Raw genomic sequence first — 21,703 nt, 5'->3', positions numbered from 1 at the left:
AGTGAGACACAGAATCCAAAGCAGGCTCCAGACTCTGAGCTGTCAGCACGGAGCCTGACACAGAGCTCAAACTCATGAGCCATGAGATCATGACCTGAGCTGAAGTCGGACGCTCAACTCACTGAGCCACCCAGGTGCCCCAGAAATATTTCTTTTTAATTAAAATGGTTATCTAATAGGTGCCATTTAAAAATAGGGGACCACCCTTGTGGGGAAACAGTATTTTATTCCAATAATCTCATTTTCAGATGGGGAAACTGGTACCAAAGAAGTGAGACCAGTTACTCTAAAGAGATGCACTTGTGAACCAAGGGAGTAGAGTGTGTTGTAGCAGTTAATAGAAACATGACTTGAGGAGGGTCACCTGGGTGACTCAGTGGGTTAAGCGGCTGACATTGCCTCAGGCCATGATCTCACGGTTCGTGGGTTCGAGCCCCATGTCAGGCTCTGTGCAGACAGCTCAGACCCTGGAGCCTGCTTCAGATTCTGTGTCTCTCTCTCTCTCTCTGCCCTACCCCACTCATGTTCTGTCTCTCTCTCTCCCTCTCTCTCAAAAATAAATAAACATTAAATTTTTTTTTTAAAAAAGGAAAAATGACTGAAGGAGCTAGCTAATGTTAAACAAATATAGTACACTCCCTTATCTGTGGGATGTATGTTCCATGATCCCCAGTGGATGCCTGAAATCGCAGATAATACCAAACCCTGTATATACTATGTCTTATCCTATGTGTATATACCTATGATAAAGTTGGGTACAGTAAGAGATTAACAACAATAACTAATAATGGAATAAAACAATTATAACAATATACTGTAATTAAAGCTATGTGAATGTAGTCTTTCAAAATACCTTATTGTACTGTACTCAGCCTTCTTGTGATGACTTGAGATGATAAAATGCCTTTGTGTTGACAGGAAGTGAGGTGAATGACAAAGGCATTGTATTGTAGCATTAGGCTACTTATTGACCTTCTGACAATAGGTCAGAAGGATCATCTGCTTTCAGACCATCAGACCGCAGTTGACTGCAGGTAACTGAAACCACAGAAAACTAAACCCTGGATAAGGGGGGATGACGATAAACCAATTCAACATTCTTGTGGCTCCACTTCATATTTGAAGTTCATAGAATACCATTTCTGTCTTCTTAAATAGAGAAACAATATCAAATGGAGAGTAAATCTTGATAGTGAATCCTATCAACCTTAATTTAAAAAAATTCCTTGGTATTAAAAAGAAATTTGAACCCAAAGGCATCATTATTATCCAAATGTGTGGAAGTTGGTAGCTTGCTGAGATAAGAACACAGAATGTGGAGTTAACTAGCAGCAGAGGTGAGAAAGGCATTCCTACTTCTTTTTATGATGTCCTGGGACCTACTCCGGTCAAGGGGAAGAAAAGTGATGTAAGCTCTGAAAAGGTAAAGAAGGAAGGCAAATATCCCACACTGGTCTATCTGTGTTTGGTACCAAACACTTCTGACCACTACTGTTGACAGCAATTCTGTGTGCTGCTTCCCATCTGATCTGGTGTTCTCCAAAGTAAAGGTCATTAATCACTATTCAGTGAATAACAGCTGGATGTGGGCTCCTCCAGGACAGGAGTGTCTTCATATCTTGGTATCCTCAAGGGCTTGGAGGATACAGAAACAGAGGAAGGAAACAGAAAGCCTGGAACAGGTTAAGGGCTCAATATGTGAGCCCTACTGGTTAAAAGGTTGAAGGAATGAATGGATAAATAGCAACTATATCCCCAGAACTCTTAAGAACTGTTAGACTCCAAGGAGATGGGTTTTCAATGCATAAAGTATGGTACCCGTCCTTGAGGAGTGTCTAGTCTAGCTGGAGACTAGAAATGAATACTTCTATTAAGTGTAATCTGCATGGTATCTTCCATAAGGGCAATGCAAGTTCAAAAATAGAGCAGAGAAGAGAGGATTTGGGGTATTCCCTTGGCATAAAGAGGCTGTGGATAGAGGGAAGGGACAAGAAGCCAGGTGTGTAAGGAACAGTGGGTGGTAGAAACCTTGTTTGTGTAGGAGTGGGGGGTGACCAAACCAAGGGTCTGTTGGGCAAATGAGTTGTGCTGATCGAGTGACCTATTTATGGAACATGGAAAAACCAGGTCCAGGAATTTAGGCTTGATAGAACAGGAAATCTCTGAAGAGTCTCAGCTTCCTTCTCTAGAAGTTAAGTGCAAATATAAATATATCCTCACAAAGAGACAACAAACATTGCAACTAAATAAGTGTACCATCTAAATCAAATAAGGTCTCTTTCAGGCTTTTGAAATGCAAACCGTGGGCTTGCTTTCACATTCATTTATTCATTCCACAAAAGTTTATGGAGGACCTACAAGACCTAGAATTTTGTTAGGCACCACAGGGGGTGGGGGTGTGGTTCAAAGATGAATAAAACTCGGTCCCTATCCCCCAGGAGTTTACAGCTCTGTGGAGACAAACATGTACACACAGGTCCTCACAACAGGAGCTAAGAATGTAAACACGAGTTGTAGGGGTTTAGTTCACGGAAATACTACACGGAGGTGATGTGGAAACTTAGGTGACGAGCTGGTTTTTAAATGAGGTTTAAAACTCCGACGGAGTAGAATATATATATTTAAGGGCCAGGGTCAAGGCTCTGGAAACTCATGGAATGGGGGATAATGAACAGTGGTCTGACTTGGCTGGAGCACAGGATTCCTCCAGAGGTGCAGCGGAGGAAATTTAGCTGTGTATATGCCCAATAACTAAGGCTGGGACCAGGTCGAAGGAAGCCGAAGACTATTCTGCATCTCTGTGCTTTGACTTAAGCATCTTTGGGTCCCTTTAAAAAATTCTTCTCTTTCCCAAAGAGAGTTCTAGCAGTTGCGGGTGGGGCCCGCTTCCTAAAGTCAACGCGTAAGTTAAAGGTCTGCAAAGCTGTCCATGGGTGATTTAAATCTCGCACCAGAAAAGGAAACGTGAGAGGCGGGGTAGGGGGAACCCACTTAACAACAACATCAACCCCCAAACGACACCAGCCCCAGGCGGGACAGGCTGCCAGACAGACCGGGGTCGGGACGCCAGCACCCTCCGGAGCTCCGAGCCCCGCACAGGCGGGCAACGGGGAGAGGAAGAGAGAGAGGGAGGGAGGGAGGGAGGAAGCGCGAGAGGGAGGGAGGAAGAAAGGGAGGGAGGCAGGCAGCGTCATGTGATCCGCTTCCCTGCTCCTTTAAGCGTCCACAGGCGGCGGAGCGGCCACAATCACAGCTCCGGGCATTGGGGGAGCCCGAGCCGGCTGCGCCGGGGGAATCCGTGCGGGCGCCGTGCGTCCCGGTCCCATCCTCGCCGCGCTCCCGCACCCCTGAAGTTTTGCAGCGCCCAGAAAGGAGGCGAGGGAGGAGGGAGCCTGAGAGGAGAGGGGGGCAAATAGCACACCCTAAAACATTTATTTCAAGGAGGAAAGAAAAAGGGGGGCGCAAAAATGGCTGGGGCAATTATAGAAAACATGAGCACCAAGAAGCTGTGCATTGTTGGTGGGATTCTGCTCGTGTTCCAAATCATCGCCTTTCTGGTGGGAGGCTTGATTGGTAAGTGCGAGAGCTGCAAACTTTTCCCCCTTTCTCTCTTTTCGGGCCCCTTCCCTCTTTGCCTCTCGGGCTACTTGTTACAGTATCACTGCCTTGCTTCTATGATCTAATTAGTCCGGCTATTGTGCTTAAGAAAGCAGAGCTCCATGGGGCTCCGTGGGGCACAATCCAGTCTAGTGGCTAAGAGAAAAGGAGGGGAAAAAGTTTTGGCCTAGTTTCAGTATCCACTTGAAAGGAAGGAGGGGGGTGGCGGGGGTGGGAATCTTAAGCATGGCGACGGATCGCGCGAGGAAGCGCTGGGTTACAAAGTTGATTGCTGCTCCCCCCGCTTTTTCCCGCGTTCCCCCCTTTTCCTCTCCGTTCCCTCCCAATCAGCTCCCGGAGGGCAACGTAATCGACTTTATTGGGAACAACAGAAGAGTCAGGGAACTGCGCCCGGCGCTAACCCGGAGTCCTGCTACGGGGCTGTGATCGTTGCCTGTGTAAACCCATTTGGTCGTCTCAGCTAGGGGGTGAGAGTTTGCGTTTTGGGGTCCCAGCCTTCGCGCCCGCTGCTTCCTCACCGCACCCCACCCCCACCCCCCGCCGCGGCCGCTGACGGGTCTGCGAGGTGGGCCCGGAGGCGAGATGCCGTGGGGTGCGGTGGGAGAAAGTCCTTGGCTGGCGCTGCGGGAAGTTGGAGAGGTCGGAAGGGAAAAGCGTATCCGTAAGGTGTTGCTCTTGGCCTCCTGCCCTCTCGCGAATCTCCCCTCCCCCACTTCTCAGAGCCCGCAAAGCTGGGTATTCTGAAGCCCCCAGTCCTCCCAGGGCGCCTAGCAGAGGGCCTCCCGCCTCCCGCCCCCGCCGCGGCTCCCCGCAGGTGACAGCTCTCCGGCCCCCGGCGACGGCGCCTCCCCTGGCGAGCGCGGCCCGGACCTCTGGGAGCCAAACAGGCTTCCGAGTGAAGAAGATGGTCTCACGGATCTTCCACTCGGAAAAACTCCCTCTTGGCTGTCTCTCCGTCTTCATCCATCCTCCAGCCTCGCCGCACACTCGCGTCCCCTTCCCCCTTGGGATTTAGGACATCCCGGTACAAACTTCAGTGCCAACTTTGCAACGGGCGCGGATGGGGTGGTTTTGCTTTCTTCGCGGACCTGCGAAACTTTGTGGAGTGGAGAGTCCGCGGAGGGGCTTTCTCCGCCCGTCCCTTTGCGAGAGTCAGCGCCGCGCGGGCGCCGTCGTCGGCGTGGTGGTGAGAGCCGCACAGGCTTGGGCACCTCGAGCCCTGTGTGTGCCGTTTTGTCTCCAGACTTGGGTTTGATGCGAACAAATTAAAGGGAGTCTGGTTCTGTAAATCACTGTAACATCCAAGCTAATTGTTTTAAACAAAGGAGAGTGGGTGAAGCTTCACCGAGGCAGAAATTTCTGGAGGAGATCATGCCTTTCTCTCTGCGTATGTATCCACAAAGCAGAAAGGGGTTCGGAGTTTTACAAGCCCGTATTCTCAATTTGGGCCAAACAGCTTAATCTTTTTGTTCCTGCAACCCTCGCCTCTCAAATACATACACGCGCGCGGACACACACAACGGGGTTTGGCTTTCCTGTTAAGAGCTCCTGTTTGGCTACGTACAATCTCCATGTTTCCCTGTATTGGATTTTTCGAGGCTCTTAATACATTCTCTGCTGGGAGCTGAAGGCAGCCTTCCCTGTGCCCTCACAGTGATTATGCAGCGGTTACAATTACACCTCTTGTCTCCCTTGATGAGCAGTTGCAGTTAGATGCCATTGGATCTTGTGTGATTTCAGTGGCAGACCATAATTAAAATTTCTTGCACCTTGTGCTTTCAGAATTAAATTGGCCTATTATCCCTGTCTGACCTTCATCCTCTTTGAGGTTTTTGCACAAGCAGCGAACCATTACACATAGTTCCCTGGTGTTTGTTGGTGTGGGTTTCTTTTTCTTTTCCTAAGAAGCTGATCTCCTAGCCTCGAAGAGCCCATTATCCACTGTTGTGGGTTTCTTAGGGCGCTTCCGGAACTAGTATAATTTCTGGGATCTTAGTGCTGTGGAGCAAAGGTGCAAAGACACTGGTGAGTGGCTGCTGGACATTAACGTTGCTGTAGGATCAGAACAGTTTTATATTCAAAGGGGTTTGCCTAGAGTAAGTGGTGCCAGGAGTTGTTTTGCCCAGAGAATTTGGTTGGTGACCATACTTGATAACCATCACAAAAAGTTAGTGATAGGTCCTAACTCCAACTAGATTCTTCTCAATAGATAAACTGTTGCAGTTCCAATTTCCTTGGAAAAGAAAAAAACATCTATAACACTTCTGGGGGGGGGGGAGTTGTGTAAGTTTACTCCTTAGCTCCCCTCCTTCCTCAGTTGCCAAGACATGTCCTCTGCTCTGGCCATAGTAGACTGCAAAGATCAGATTCAGTTCACCTTCAACACTAAATAGTGACTTAGCCTTTGTCTCAACTGTTTAGGCAGTATTTATGTTTGTTTGTTTGTTTTTGCTGTTAAACAAATCAAGGAACTTGGGTACACTACAAGACCCCCAAATGGGAAATAAATATCAACAAAAGGTAAGTGCGGGGTTTTCCCACCAGACTTCCCTAAAATGAAAAGCAGGTGAAACCAAGCAAAGCCTGGAACTTCAACAAAGTGGCAAGTGGAATCAGTACTTGAAGCAGTTTGTAGGCTGGAAAGTTGAAGTAAAGTTCAGAAACCTCTTCCTCCGCTCTTCTCAGTGAGAAGAGAACTCCACTGATAAGTAGGAAGTCAGGGGTGTGTGTGTGTGTGAGATGGGGGGGATGACTTCACTTCTTTTTAATGCGTCTGCAGAGGCTAATTGAGAAAGTGATATAACCATAATTTACATTTCTTTTTGATCATTGTTGGTTCCCATGAAAGGAAACATGGCAACCTAGAAAGGGGAGGCTCTGAATGGCAAAGTTCCTGATTATAAAAGTACTCCATACACGTATATACAAAACAAAAACAACCATCCATCCCCCCCCCCACCAAACAGTCATGACAAACCATGCACCCCAAAGTGACCAGGGAAATCAGTTAACCAACAAGTTTCATTTTCTTCATTGGTAGATCAATGAGTTCAAAGTCTCTAGTTACAAAATGGTATGAATGTTGCAATACTTGGAGAATTTTATATGCTGTTTTTACACTGGCATTTGGTTGCAGCCTTCTAGAATTGGTGGGGGAAATTTAGACATCAGATAAAAAGCAAATAGGAGGGATTGGGTTTTGGTTTAGCCAGCTTACACACTTCCCTACCCCAATGGCCCTTTGAGAACCAAGTGTTTGTTTTGTTTCCTGCTTGTTTTGTTTGTTAGTTTTTCTTGTGCCAGTGTCTATATACTGGAAACCTTTAATGGTATTTTGTAAAAAGGCTCTAGAACACAATATCGTATAAGGTGGAATTTGGGGTATTTAAAATTTCGCTGAATTATGCCATGCTTTTATAAAAACTTTGAACCAGTATAAAATGATGCCTCTTATTGTTTTCTTATGTGTTGAGAAGGTTTCTTAAGTAGCTAGCTTCTTTAGAATTTAGAATGTATTTAAAAACTTAAGAACCCCTAAAGGAAAAGAAAATATTTTTAAAATGTAGCCTAATCTTTATCCTCCTTGAAAATAAGCCTGCAGAAAATGCAAAAAATAATTTCCCTTTGATTTCATGTTTGGTGAATTTAGTTCATGGAGAGGCAGCTGCAGGGGTGGTGGAAGGGGGGGAAGGGAAGGAGAACCATGTGCCCTGAAACAAGAGTGCAGCCTACTAAAAATTGTGAACTTGAATCCCTGGCCCATTATGTGCAATTTGCTCAGCTTCAAATTAGTCATGTCTGGGGGATATAATGGTTGAAAAAAGCAGGTCACTGTTCCCACCTGTTCTAAAACTGTTAAGAGTATGAAGATCAGAACTGAATGAATAAAAAATGATTGCATTGTTTTAAGCATAGCATAAATGAGAATATTCCAAACTTAAACTCCAAAGAAGTATCAACAAATTGCCAATATTGTATCTTCAGGGAGAATTGCTTTCTTTCAAAAGCTTACCATACCAGTAGTCTTTTTTGTTTTGTTTTTTAATGCTGAGAATGTTATGTGTACATATAAGCATATATAATCACTTAATTTTTACATGGACTTCTCTACTGCTTTTCAGTGATATAACCCATATTATTGTGCTGTTACTATTTAAATGGGAACTATTGATAATCTTGTTTGTGGTCCATTCTTGTGAATTTTTGTTTCTGCTATTCTTATTTGGAAGTTCAAGGATTTTAAGAAATAAAATTACGCATGGGGTGCCTGGGTGGCGCAGTCGGTTAAGCGTCCGACTTCAGCCAGGTCACGATCTCGCGGTCCGTGAGTTCGAGCCCCGCGTCAGGCTCTGGGCTGATGGCTCAGAGCCTGGAGCCTGTTTCCGATTCTGTGTCTCCCTCTCTCTCTGCCCCTCGCCCGTTCACGCTCTGTCTCTCTCTGTCCCAAAAAAATAAATAAACGTTGAAAAAAAAATTTTTTTTTAAAAAGAAATAAAATTACGCAGAATTAATGTAAAGGCTAGGCGGAGCATGTAAAGGTTTGCTTCCCAGTACATTAGGTTTTAAGCTCGTGGTATTTATTATATTTTAGCATATTTTAATAATGTGGTGCCAGTAATCCTGCAGTGTTTGGGTGTCTGGTGAAAATCTCAAAAAGAACTAATCACTTGGGTTTTGGTTGATGTTAGCCCACATTACTTTCTGTATTTGATTCTCCTTTTTTATTTTGTAAAATTTTGTATCTGACTGAACCATGTCGTTTTTTTTTTTTTCTTTGTTAAACTACCCGAGTGTCTAATGTGGTTTGTAGGAGTACTGTGCAATCTCAAAAATTCTTCTTGTAAAAGGTGGGAAATTTTTTATAGCTGATATTACATTACTTTACTTTTAAACTTAACTACCTACTTGGTTATTACAACAAAATCATGCTTGTTCTAACAATCTCAAACCAAGCTTTCATCTAATCCTTCCATAGAGCCTGTCTGGCCTTCTTTTGGTACTTTCCCTTTTTCTTATTCAAAGTGAGAAACATTTCCTTGAGATAATCATGCAGAGTATGGCTTTGTAAGGTTTTCAAATCTCCTGCCTGGAACTCAGATCTAGACTCAAAGCCTTTCCTAGCTAGTTGACATTTTGCAATAATTTGGCATTAAAAATTTTTTTTTTAATCCATATAGACTGAGGAAAGAATCTTACCTTATCTTCCTCATAACGGTGTTTCTATGGAGATTTGGAATTTGAGATTGTAAGAAAGTTCTTAGGTAGAGTTCATACCTAACATGTAAAATATTGATTCGAGCCTGCTGTGTGCCCAGGATAGGGTTGCAATGCTGATTGGGGGTTAGGAAAGAGGGAACTTGAAGTCTGAGTAACCTAGGAGAGCTAGAGGTAGAAGAGAGCCCTTCTTAATCCAAGTCCACCAGCAAAGGATTTCCTGTGATGACGTATGTAGCATCAAGATAATTCTCACTTACTGGGAATCTGAGAACACATGAAATGAGAAACACTGTTAATTATACTATCAAATAATTTTATTAATATTTCATCTTGAAATAAATTCATTACTAAAATAATTTAACAGATGTTCAACATCAGTTAAGGTCTGGCACACAGTGCGCATTTATCTAATTTAATCCATGCAAAGCCTTGCCAGATTGGTGGTGGTGTACCTATTTTACATGTAAGTAATTTGGGGTTACCTAGCTAGTCAGGGTCAAAGTTCTGAATGGGCTCCAGTGGATCTGACATCAGAGCCACAGTCCTCCACCATCAGGTTATCCTGCCCCCACCTCTCAAAGCCTTGACTTTTAAGATTGAATAAATGTTTAAAGCCAGAAAGATGATGAGTAACATTACAAATGCAACTGCTTTCTCATTTTAATCATTAGGTAACGTAGCAAATGGAAAAAAAAAATCAAATATGATGAATGAAATGGAGTTCAGCTTTACATAACTGCCTGGCCAAGGCTATGGGAGGACACCTTTGGAGAAGTCTGCCTATGCCCATCTGACCAATTTCTTACAGGTTCTAACTAGTTCCTATAATTGTGTGAATCATCCATTTGGCTGAGCAGCCAAGTTCATTATCCATAAAAGCGTTTGAGTTCTGCCACTTTAAGGAAGATTAGTCGATTTTATTTTCTCAGGTTAGTGGTTTTAACATAGTTATGTAGTTATATATGTCTGGACTTTTCCAAAGGAAGCAGAGAGAAGGAAATCAGCTGTGGTTGGAGAGGATTTTCGAGGGTGTGGATTGGCAGTGATGGTCAAGCAGTTGCAAGAAGAGCCTTTTACTCAGATTTGAAAATTCTGTTCCCCAAAGGATAATTTCTGTTTGTGTACACACCCATGCATAATAATGAGAGCATTTCAAACTAGAGGTTTCCATGCTGACACCATGAATAGGTACATTTTGTTCTTTGGGAAAACTGCTGATAGACTTTGTCTATTCAAAGATTTACTGCTCTCAATTTTGATAGAGGCTGTAACAGATGATAAGAGACAGGGAACATCAAGACGTGAAATGATCATGTCTGTTTCATTTATGTCTTGTGTCTTCTCTGGGGTGTTGTGATGGTAGCCTAATAGAATACACGGATGTGCCAGAGGTGGACATTTCTGAGAGAACGTGTCTGGATAGGGAGGGGGATGGGAGTGGAGAGGAACTTGAGGTGTTGGCATTTTCAAACTGATGATGAAATGTTTTGCAATTACCATTCTCATAATAGGGCTAATCTAAAAGGATTGCTAAATAGCAGAAAAGAGCAACTCACGTTTTAGAACACAAAAATTCTTAGGCTCACCTTTTCACCTTTTACTGCTACCTCTTTTCCCTGCTTCCCCCATGTTCTACCTCTAATTAAATTTTATATGGGAGCAAAAGTAATAATCAGATTGTCATCAGACCAGTAGTGAGGGATTTGGTTTATTATGATTTGTTGCTTTTTGAGGGTTTATTGGGTGGCAGTGGAAAAAGTATTTTACTTGTATTGATTCGTTTAATGATCATAGCAACCTAGAGAAGCAGATGCTTTCTCCAGTTTTCAGATAGATTAGATGCTCATTTAAGGAACTTTTCAGAGGTGACAGAGGTAGTAAAGAAGAGGGCAGGCACTCAAGTGCATGATCTTTGACCGAATTCTAAAAGATATTGTAAGTCTAATGCCACTCTCCTATTGTACCTTTAATTCCTGTAGGAAACAAGGTGTGGAGTGTGATAAAATTGACTCTACACAGGTTCAATAGAAGATGGAAGCTTAGTTTCCCCTTTTTCTGTTTCTACCTCTTTCCAAAACCACATACTCCCGTCACTGCACGGGTACTAATAATCATTGTCTTGGTTACTTCCTAAACAGATGATCCTGACTTTGAATACAGCAGCCACTGTAAATGTTGACCAGTGCTTGCAGGCCATGCTGGGGGCGGGGGTGAGGGTGCAAGCCTGAGAAAATAATACCTCAGCTCCCTCCAAAGAGAAATTATTACACATAGCAAAGAGGAACTGAAAATTGTTATTGAAAATGTGTCACAATAACCAACCTCCTGAATGCCCGGAAGGCTGCCTGGACTTAGCATACAGAATAGATCCTGAATATAGCTATTGACTACAGGTGAGGGGAAGGAAGATGGGGGTAGAATATGAACTCAGGAAAGAAAAACTAAGGCCTTTACAGACATACAAGGCCATCTCTTTGGGACACAGCTTGTATTTGGATTTCCAAAACCTTTTTCCGATACCACCCACTTCCCGCATACTGAGCTAGTGTTTCTGTCTCCTCTGACTTTTAAAGTCCTGGGCCTCCAAGGGCAATTTTCTGCTCCCTCTTTTTCCTTCCTACTCCATTCTGTTAACATTTCCAGGTAAAGAGGTGTTCTTTCTTCACTAGCCCCTAGGAATTATAGGGCCTTCTTAAACTTCTGGTTAATTCCCTGGGTTAACTCAGCGGCTTTATCCACAAATACACGTTTCCAAGAAAGCAGAGGTAATTGAAAGAAGATGCCAAGTTATTACATTTGTTTTGGCAAAGTGTTATGATTTTTCATTAGAAAGAAGGTAATGGATCTGTAAATGGCTGGCTCAGTTTCTTTGCAAACCCCAGATTAATAAGGCTAAGCTCTTGAGAACTGGTTGAGGGGGTGGGCAGTAAACTGCTGCTTTAGCCCTGGCTGAGCCCCTCCCAAAGAGAGAGCTCCTGATCTTAAGGCAGTATCACACGGTGGAGAGAAACCTGACTGGAACTGCAGAACCCACCTGTGGTCTCAATGATCTCAAGTCACAAAAGCCCCTTGGCATCTCCCTCCTCAACCGTGATGTGGGACAGAACCCTCCTACATTATGGATGATGGCTTGAGGAACCACCCTGTCCAGGACATGGCACCCCTTGGGGTGTCTCACTGAACCAGGCCCACCAAAAATGTGATTCCCAGAGGACTTTTCATTGAAGCCATCTGCTTAACCCCATATCCATCTCTCCTACTTTTCTTTGGTTCCTCTCTGTTTCTAGATCTGGGGCAGCTTAACTACAACATTGTTTATATTCTACTCTTTTTCTAGCACCCCCAGATTCAGTGACCCAAAACATACCTGGTTTGGATATGAGAGTGCACAGAGAGGTCATCCTGCTTTCTCACATTAATTCTCCTGTTATCACGGAATGTCTCATAATGAGCCTTCCCCAAAAGGTAGATATTAACAAGTTGTAGATTACTAGTAAATAAGAATGCGAGTCTAAATCATTGTCCTAAAGCACGCACATTTTATTCCAGGAGAACTCCTCATGCTTTGACTCGAGGTCTGTTCATTACTTTTACTTTACTTTATACACAGTTTAAAAAAATATTTAAGTAATCTGTACTCCCAATGTGGAAATGTGGGTCTCATACAAACAATCCCAACATCAAGAGTTGCATGGTCCACCCACTGAGCCAGCCAGCTGTCCCTGCCTTTTTTTTTTTTTCTTTATTTGTTTTGAGAGAGAAAGAGAGAGAGCACTAGAGGGTCAGAAAGAGAGGGAGGGAGAGAGAATCCCAAGCAGGCTCTGCATCACCAGTGCAGAGCCTGACGCAGGGCCTGAACTCACAAACCATGTCATAACCTGAGCCAAAATCAGGAGTCAGATGCTTAACCAACTGAGCCATCCAGGGTGCCCCTGGTTTATACACAATTTTAGTAGAGATTTAGTAAGCCATTTTCTAAGCGCACAACAGTTGGCACGATTTGTTACCAAAATTCATTGGTAGCAGAGAGATGCAGGAGTGTAGTAGGTAACATCAGGACAAAGGAAGAATGCCCAGGATGCTGGGACTCTGGGATACAGGCGAGGCATTCCATACCTCAGTAGCCCCCCTTGGTGGCATCATTACTTTATAAGCTGATATGATAATTGGTTCTGCTCTAAAGCTGTGTGCTCTTATTACTTGCCATGAGTGCCACTTGTTGGGTCCACTTTATCTGTATATATTGATGGTATTTGGCCTGAATGGAAGCTGTGGGGCTTTTGCTATTAAATTTTAAAAAGGGTCTTGGAGACCATCTTGTCCTACCTCCTTGGAAGAGGAATCAGAGTCCCAGGAAAAGGAAGGGACTCGGTTTATACAGTTGAGGCTGAGCCATGGCTTGGACTCAGATTCAAATGCTAATCAGCACTGTGCTTCTGAGTTTCAGCGTGAAGATCATCGGAAGGCCATAGAGCTAATGAGCAGAAAATTCCCACCTTGTGGTTCTTACAGTTCTATTGACTTTTCTGTTACTCGAAAATAAAACAGCAATAACTTTAATGTCTTCTCCCTCTTACTTAATATCTGTATACTTAATATTCTTAGCAATAGAATTACACGTAGCGTTATGCTGTTCTTTTGTTTTTTAATTTTTTTAACGTTTATTTATTTTCAGAGAGAGAGTTATAGGGTGCGAGTAGGAGAGGCAGGGAGAGAGGGAGAGAGAATCCCAAGCAGGCTCCACGACAACGCAGAACCCAACATGGGGCTCTAAGTCAGATCATGACTGGAGCCAAAACCAAGAGTCAGATGCTTCACTGACTGCTACTCAGGCGCCCCAGTGTTACGCTGTTGTGTGTGAATTTTTAAGAACACCACAGAATTTAAAACAACTAAATTCCTTCCTTGCTTGCTGAGTATGCTACATGCCCTAACTCTTACTTGAAAAATGTTGTACATTTGAAACATAAAAACAAAACAAAACAGGGGTGCCTGGGTGGCTCAGTGGGTTAAGCCTCTGGCTCTTGATCAGGTCAAGATCTCATGGTTCATGAGTTCCAGCCCGGTCTGGCTCTGTGCTGACAGCAAGAAGATTGCTTGTGATTCTCTCTCTCCCTGTTTCTCTGCCCCTCCCCTGCTCGCTCTATCTCTCTCTCTCTCTCTCAAAATAAAGTAAATAAACTTAAAAAAAACAACAATAAAACAAAAGACAACAACAACCCAAAACTATGGCCCTTACTAATCCAATCAAAGTACTGTCCTTGTGTTTAGTTTTAAGACTTAATCAATCTGAGGCTCCCTTGTCTAAATTCTGTGACTAACTTTTGTGCTTTCAGGGAATGTTTGTGGCAGGCATAATTCTGAAGTTGTAGTGAGTTTGGGGGAAGTGACATGCCCTATTTTTTTTGGTCTTTTTGCATACAAAAGAGAACAAAATTGTTCGTTCTTCATCTCTGCCACCTCTTGACTCTGAAGGTAATTGCAAGCAGAAAATTCAAATTGGGAAAATAGGGTTGAGAGCCTCATGATGTTATAATTGCCATCCATATTTTCGTGATTCTAGGGGTACAAGGGTTATATTGTAAATTCTTACTCCTGCCTTTTTGTTGAAAGTAAGCAGAATCACAAAGCACTGTGTTTTTTCTGCATCCTCTGCGTTAGTGGGAATGAATATGGACTTTTTAATTGAGGTGTATTTAACCTACATCATATTAGTTTCAGGTGTAACATAATGGTTCAATATTTGTATGCCCTGTGAAATAACCACAATAAGTCTGGTTACCACACAAAGTTACAAAATAGTTTTTTCTTGTGATGAGAACTTTAAAAAAAAATTTTTTTTTTTTGAGAGAGAGAGCATTAGTGTGAATAGAAGGAGGGGCAGAGAGAGGGGGAGAGAAAGTATCCCAAGCAGGCTCCATATCATCAGCACACAGCCCGATGTGGGGCTCAAACCCATGAACCATGAGATCATGACCAGAGCCAAAATCAAGAGTTGGACGCTTAACCAGCTGAGCCACCCAGGTGCCCCAGAGATGAGAACTTTTAAAATTTACTCTTTTAGCAACTTTCAAATATGCAATACAATACTATTGACTGTAGTCACCATGCTGCACACTAATTACATCCCCATGCTTCATTTTAGAACTGGGAGTTTGTACCACTTGACCTTTTTCATCAGTTTTGCCTAGCCCCTATCGCCTTCCCCTCTGGTAACTACCGATTTATTCTCTGTGTCTATTAGTTCTGTTTTGTTTGTTCATTGGTTTTGGAATTTAGATGCCATGTGTATGTATAAATGAAATCATACGGTATTTGTCTTTGACGTATTTTACTTAGCATAATACATTCAAGATCCACCTGTGTTGTTGCAAATGGCAAGACCTCACTCTTTTTTATGGCTCAGCAGTATTCCATTGTGTATATACACCACACCTTCTTTATCCATTCATCTATCAGTGGACACTTAGAATGTTTCCATATCTTGACTATTGTAAATAATGCCGCAATGATTATGGGGGTGAATATATTTTTTTGAATTAGTGTTTTCATTTTCTTTGGATTAATACTCAGAAGTGGAATTACTGGATCATATGGTCATTTAATTTTTAATAGTTTGAGGAACGTTCATAGGTTTTCCACTGTTTTACAGAGTGGCTGCCCTAACTTACATTGTAACAGTGCACAAGGGTTCTCTTTATTCCACATCTTTGCCAGCGCTTGTTATTTCTTGTCTTTTTGATACTAGCCATTCTAACAGGTGTGCAGTGATATCTCACTGTGGTTTTGATTTGCACTTCTGTGATGATTAGTTATGTTGAACATCTTTTCATGTGTCTGTTAGCCATCTGTATGTCTTCTTTAGAAAAGTGCCTATTCAAATGGTTCTCTGCTCATTTTAAAATCAGATTGTTTGTTTTGTGTGTGTATCTGTGTGTGTGTGTGTGTGTGTGTGTGTGTGTGTGTGTGTGTGTGTGTGATGTTGTTGAGTTGTATGAGTTCAGGGGTTATTTTAAGAGTTTTTTTTTTAAGTAGGCGCCATTCCCTGCATGGAACCGAATGTGGGGCTCGAACTGACAACTCTGAGATCAAGAGTCACATGCTCTACTGACTAAGTTAGGTGCCCTGAGTTCTTCATGTATTTTGGATATTAACCTCTTTTTGGATATATGTTTTGCAAATAATTCAGTAGATTTCCTTTTCATTTTGTTGATGGTTTCCTTTGCTGCACAGAAGCTTTTTAGTTTGATGTAGCCCCACTTGTTTATTTTTGCTTTTGTTGCCCTTGCCTTTGAAGTCAGATCCAAAAAATCATTGCCAAGATCAATGTCAAGGAGCTTACCAACTATATTTTCTTCTAAGAGTTTTATGGTTTCAGGTCGTACATTCAAGTCTTTAATCCATCTTGAGTTTATTTTTGTGCGTGGTGTAGGATAGTAATCTAATTTCATTCTTTTGCACGTGGCTGTCCAGTTTTCCCATTTACTGAAGAGACCGTCCTTTCCCCATTGTATATTCTTGCTTCAAATCTTAACTTTTATGTCTCTGTTTAACATGCTTGCCTTTAGGTGATCACAACCAAAAAGTTGGATTCCACATTTTATTAAATCCAGCCCTTTCTCAAGGCAAATCATGCCTTCTTGAGGCCCTGTTCTTTTTCACTCTGGGTTCTTATAGATTTTATCTGCTCTCATTTAGGTTGTAACTCGCCCGAGAACGGAATGCCTTAAATGTGGAAAAGACACGTCCCCACATTCCTTTCTTTTCTCTGTTCTGTTGAGCTAGTTCTGGCTTGTGTAAAATGGGCTCCAACTTTAGCCCCAGCTTGCCTGGGCCCAGGGAAGTTGTAGATAAGAATTTTACTGAGGGTTTGAAAAGACTGTGCCATGGGCCTCGCTGTCATTTATAGACCACACCTCTATAAGCTTGGAAGGAATCAGCTTCTTCAGAAGTGGGGGTGGTGTGGGGCGTGGCTGTGACTGGCAACCCTGGGACCTTAGACATCCTTTGAGTCACTCTTCCTCTTCATTTTACAAAGTTTGCAGAGAGCTGGTGTTAAATCCCTGGCACCATTCTTTCAACATGCCCAAACAGAAGAGAGTTTTGTGCTCTGAGAACATGATATTCCTGGATAATAGTTGATGAAAGAGAAAGAAACAGGATAATTTGTAGACACAAGATTTTTAAACTAAAAGGACACTTAAAGTCACCTTTCAATTGGCATGTTTCTTTTTTTCTAGGTATCAGAAGAACCCTCCCTTCCCCCTCCTCCCTACCTCACCCACCTGTTAAAAAAGGGAAAGAAAGAAAATATGGTTTGGGAGAAGGATCAGTATGTGTGGGATTTGAACAAAATCCTCATGAGTATATATTTGAGACAATACTTTTTCCTGGGGGACTTGGATTAGGTACAGATACCAGCTCCATCCAGGGAAGTCCTCTGTCTCATTGTAGAGTAAGTCTCCTGGCTAAGCAGAAATGCTGCAATAATTTTGAAAATTTCCTTTGAGGACTTGGGCTTCTTATCGCATTTCTAGGAAACACTATAAACAGCATGGTGTTGGTTCCGGGTTTTCCTTATGCTGTTTCTGTTTTTGATACATGTACTGATCCTTCCATTCAAAGTGATCAGATTTCTTTTTTTTTTTTTTTTTTTTTTTTAATTTTTTTTTCAAGGTTTATTTATTTTTGGGACAGAGAGAGAGAGCATGAACGGGGGAGGGGCAGAGAGAGAGGGAGACACAGAATCGGAAACAGGATCCAGGCTCTGAGCCATCAGCCCAGAGCCTGACGTGGGGCTCGAACTCCCGGAACGCGAGATCGTGACCTGGCCGAAGTCGGACGCTTAACCGACTGCGCCACCCAGGCGCCCCGAAAGTGATCAGATTTCTAACTGATGGCCTGTAGTTTTATGTTTAATCAATGGGTGTGATCTGGTTTATTATCAAACTTGCTTTGTAACTTGGACAAGCCATTTATATGCTGTGAGCCTCAATTTCCTCATCTAAAGGACACCTGGCTAGCTCAATCAGTAGAGTGTGTAACTCTTGATCTCAGGATAGTGTGTGTAAGTCCCACACTGGGTGTAGAGCTTACTTAAATAAATAAATAAAACTTTCTCCTTTATAGAAAGGTTGTAGGGTTTAATGAGAGAACATAAGTTACCTATATATATGTGTTGGATCAATCCATATATGTTAACTATTTCCCTTATTTACAAGTTGTCACTAATTAACTTCTCAAGATTCTCTTTCTTTTTCTCTTTCTTTCTTTCTTTCTTTCTTTCTTTCTTTCTTTCTTTCTTTCTTTCTTGTCATCCTCTGTCTGGTTAGGATCATAGCAGGTCATTTCTGCTTCTTAGTGGATTATATAAAATTAAAACCCAGCAACCCTGCTTGATAGCCTTCTATTAGGCACAATGCATGCTGCCCAACAATTTAAGAAGCATGTCATTTACCCATTTGGTGAATTAGAGAGATTAACTTTTGATCCAGTTAGTGATAGTTTTCACCAAGGTTTAATTTGAATCTTAAATTTTGCTTTTAAAATGCTGGATGAGTTTTCACGACTCTTTACAGCATGGATAAGCCCAGGTAGCAAGACTTTTAAATGGATATTACTCAATACATGGAAGAGATCTGGATTCCATCCATGCTTGCTGCAAAGTGAATCCCAGTTGTTCTGTTTTAAATTATAAAATTGAAGTCGTTATCCGTTGGGAATTTTTTTTGCTTCTAGATATAACGTAAATGACAAAGACCTTTGAAAGTCAAGCTTCGAGGAAAAAAATGATTCTTTTTCTTATAAAATATTAACTACTTCTAACACATTAGCCAGAATTATAATGCTGTTTGATAAGAAATTATGAACAAAAAGTAAAGATAAAAATATAACCTCTGTAAGACTGTAAGCTGCATGAGAGCAAGGAGTATCTAATTTGCTTGCCTTCATCTTTTTTTTTTCAAAGTTTATTTATTTTGAGAAGAGAAAGAGAGCATGCAGGGGAGGGGCAGAGAAAGAAGGGGAGAGAGAAGCTTAAGCAGGCTCTGCGCTGTCAGCCCAGATTCCGAAATGGGGCTTGATCTCATGAACTGTGAGGTCATGACCTGAGCTGATATCAAGAGTCGGACGCTTACCTGACTAAGCCACCCAAGTGCCCCTGCTTACTTTTCTCTTGACTGGTTACAACAGGGTAGTGCAATATAGGTGACCAGAAAAACTTCTAGAAGAAAGAAAGAAATGCCTTGCCTTTGGACTTACTGCAGAAGTAGCTAAAATGCTCCAACTTTAAGGTCTGCCCTAAGACTTTAACATTATAGTCCAAACTACTCTCTTATAATTTAAATGAGAGAAAGGTTTCTTATTATTCACTTGAACTTAAAAGATGGTGCCACCTTCATGGTTTGTATGCTTCCATTTATAAAAGTATAATTTTTGGAGTTCTGGAAAGGGACCTTCACCTATTATATTGTGGAAACTAAGGCCTAGAGAAGTCACAGAGACACCATAAGATTTGAATGAAATGTCCTGACCACTAGTGGAGTGTTTCATTGCCCTAGCCTGTGGTTACACTGATTACTATTATGTCTAATCTATGTATTTGGTCTTTACTTGGCCATAAGGGTAGAAAATTGACTGTGACTGCTTGCCCTTACTGGTTGATGAAGTTTGCTGGGAGGAAGGGAACACACACTACTATCTGTATTTCCAGACTTTGAATATTCAAATGAGAATACTGAATGATAGTGGCAGTTTTGCATTTTATTGTCTTTAACAAGTAAATGTGTTTCTTCTGCTCCATGAGGGCTGGTTTTTAGGGGCTTCTTTCAGAAGACCATGTAGTTTGTTTTATTTTTTATAAATTTTTTAAAGACGGGAAATTCATCTTTCAGAGCTTTCCTCCTAAGAATTTTGTAGAAGTAGGGGCGCCTGGGTGGCTCAGTCGGTTAAGCGTCGGAATTCAGCTCAGGTCATGATCTCAAAGTCCTTGAGTTCGAGCCCTGCGTCAGGCTCTGTGCTGACAGCTCCTGGAGCCTGCTTCGGATTCTGTGTGTCTCTCTCTCCCTGCCCCTCCCTTGCTCATGCTCTGTCTCTGTCTCAAAAATAAATAAAAACATTAAAACATATTTATTATGTCGGCTTTTCTAACTGACTGCCCTTGACCAGAAAGCCTAATACATTCCAATAACCACCTCTGCGGGCCATTGTGTTTGGCTGGCTGACTGGTGTGTGGGAATGAATTCCTCCACGGGGTCCTCCAGGCTCCTGAAAGGTACTGAGCCACCCTGAGCTGAATGTGTGCCTGCGGGCAAAGAGGAACTGAGCCTGTTGACTGGCTAGTGGAGCAGGTGAAGATGGGAAGAGAGATTTAGGGAGCAGATGTAAACTGAGAGGGAAGGAAGCAAAAGCCAAGGAGAAAGCCACGCGGAAGCTGGACTTGGACTTCTCTTAGAGGAGGGAGTATTGCGGGGGGGAGGTGCTCAGAGCAGCATCGAGTAAGGCGGGGAGGGAAGCGGTGGCTTTGGGAGAATGTTAGGGGCTTGAAAGAAAGGAGGCCAGGAGTGCCTCCTCAGCTGGTCATGATGTCATCCTGTACTCCCTCTAAAATAATGATACTTGTTTTTTTCTATGGCCCCATCCAGGACTGTAAAGACTGGGTAAAACCCCACTGGCAACCGGAGTTTACTATTCTAAACATAAGAAAGAACTGTGGGGTTGGGAGCACTGGATGCATATCTCAGCTCTTCCACATGCTGCCTCTGTGGCCCTGAGGCAATTACTGCCTCTTAGAGCCTAAGTTTCCTTGTCTCTCAAATTGGTAAAATGGGAGCAGTAATGCTCACCTCTTGACGTTTCTGAGAGTTAAATGACACAATAAGTGAAAAGATGAAATGAGATAAGAAAGTGAAAAGTGCCCGGCACATGGTAGACACTTACCATGTGCTAGGTACTGTTTATGTTAGGTACTGTTTTACTATCGATGTTATTCTTTTAACCCAGGAGGGAGTTCCTGTTGTTGGATCACCCACGGTCCTTTGGGAGGCTCACATAGAAGGTTTTCTGCCTGCTCCGAACTTGGCCATCCTGGTTCAGAGAGATGTAGATGCTTCTAGAGTCAGGTTTATGTTGCGTGTGTACATTTAAAATGTACATGTGCTTTTGTTATCTCCCAATTTATTTATTTTTTTGAACAAGAATACAATGATGTGAAAGGTATTAAAAACAAAGAAAAAAAAACCTCCTGACATCCATCATTTTAATACAGTTCCATTGCTAATTTTTTATTCTTTCACTTCCTGTGACTAAACATCGCCAATTTTATATAAAAAAGTATAAAAGGCTACTTAGCAGAGGCTGAAAAGTTTATTGTTTACACCTCCACCAATTGTATGTTTACTTTGGAAATGCAGCAGTCAGCTCCTCCTCTCCTCCTTCTAAACTTTCCTCTGATACTTAACTCAAGATTGCTTGTTGAACCATTGAACCATGGGAAATTCATTTTCAAAATCTGCTTAATTGCTGTGAGACTTTTAATTTGTTCTGGATGATGGTGCTAATGTCTGGGAACTGGGACTGAAGCCCTCCGAAGTTGTTAATTCAATCAGCCGCTGCGCCCTTGCCATGCCTAATGAAGGAGGGGGGGCATCCAGATCCTTCTCACAAAGAGGTTGGGTCCCTCCTGACCACCTTGTCAAAGATGAATAAGAGAGGCCCCACAGTTAGGTCGAACACTTGGGGCAAATTACCAGGGTGTCAGTCCACATTATCCAAAGCCCTGGGTTGTACTTCCCCAAATAATTATTAAGTAGGTTTTATGTAGGACCCCAGAGTTTTAAGGCATGGATGGGTTCCATGTGCCTGTTGCTCA

General features: G+C 42.5%; 1 protein-coding gene across 4 annotated transcripts in view; it reads left to right on the top strand.

Moving 5' to 3' along the window:
* The first annotated feature begins 3,197 nt into the window (after positions 1-3,197).
* WLS (Wnt ligand secretion mediator) overlaps positions 3,198-21,703 on the top strand; it is a 101,670-nt gene continuing 83,164 nt past the window's right edge. For 2 of the 4 annotated variants that reach the window (XR_006712361.1, XM_045477799.1), the window contains exon 1: positions 3,218-3,573. Coding sequence is in view for 2 of the 4 variants with exons in the window: in XM_045477799.1 (XP_045333755.1) it covers positions 3,468-3,573 (106 nt within the window). In the remaining 2 variants the exon portion in view is untranslated. Of the gene's footprint in view, positions 3,574-21,703 lie in introns of all 4 variants that reach the window. The other 2 variants (XM_045477800.1, XR_006712360.1) reach the window with 2 other exon arrangements.

This window comes from Leopardus geoffroyi, chromosome C1 (genome assembly GCF_018350155.1).
Source record: "Leopardus geoffroyi isolate Oge1 chromosome C1, O.geoffroyi_Oge1_pat1.0, whole genome shotgun sequence".
Taxonomy (NCBI): Eukaryota; Metazoa; Chordata; class Mammalia; order Carnivora; family Felidae; genus Leopardus; species Leopardus geoffroyi.
This window is presented reverse-complemented; position numbering and strand designations above follow the sequence as displayed.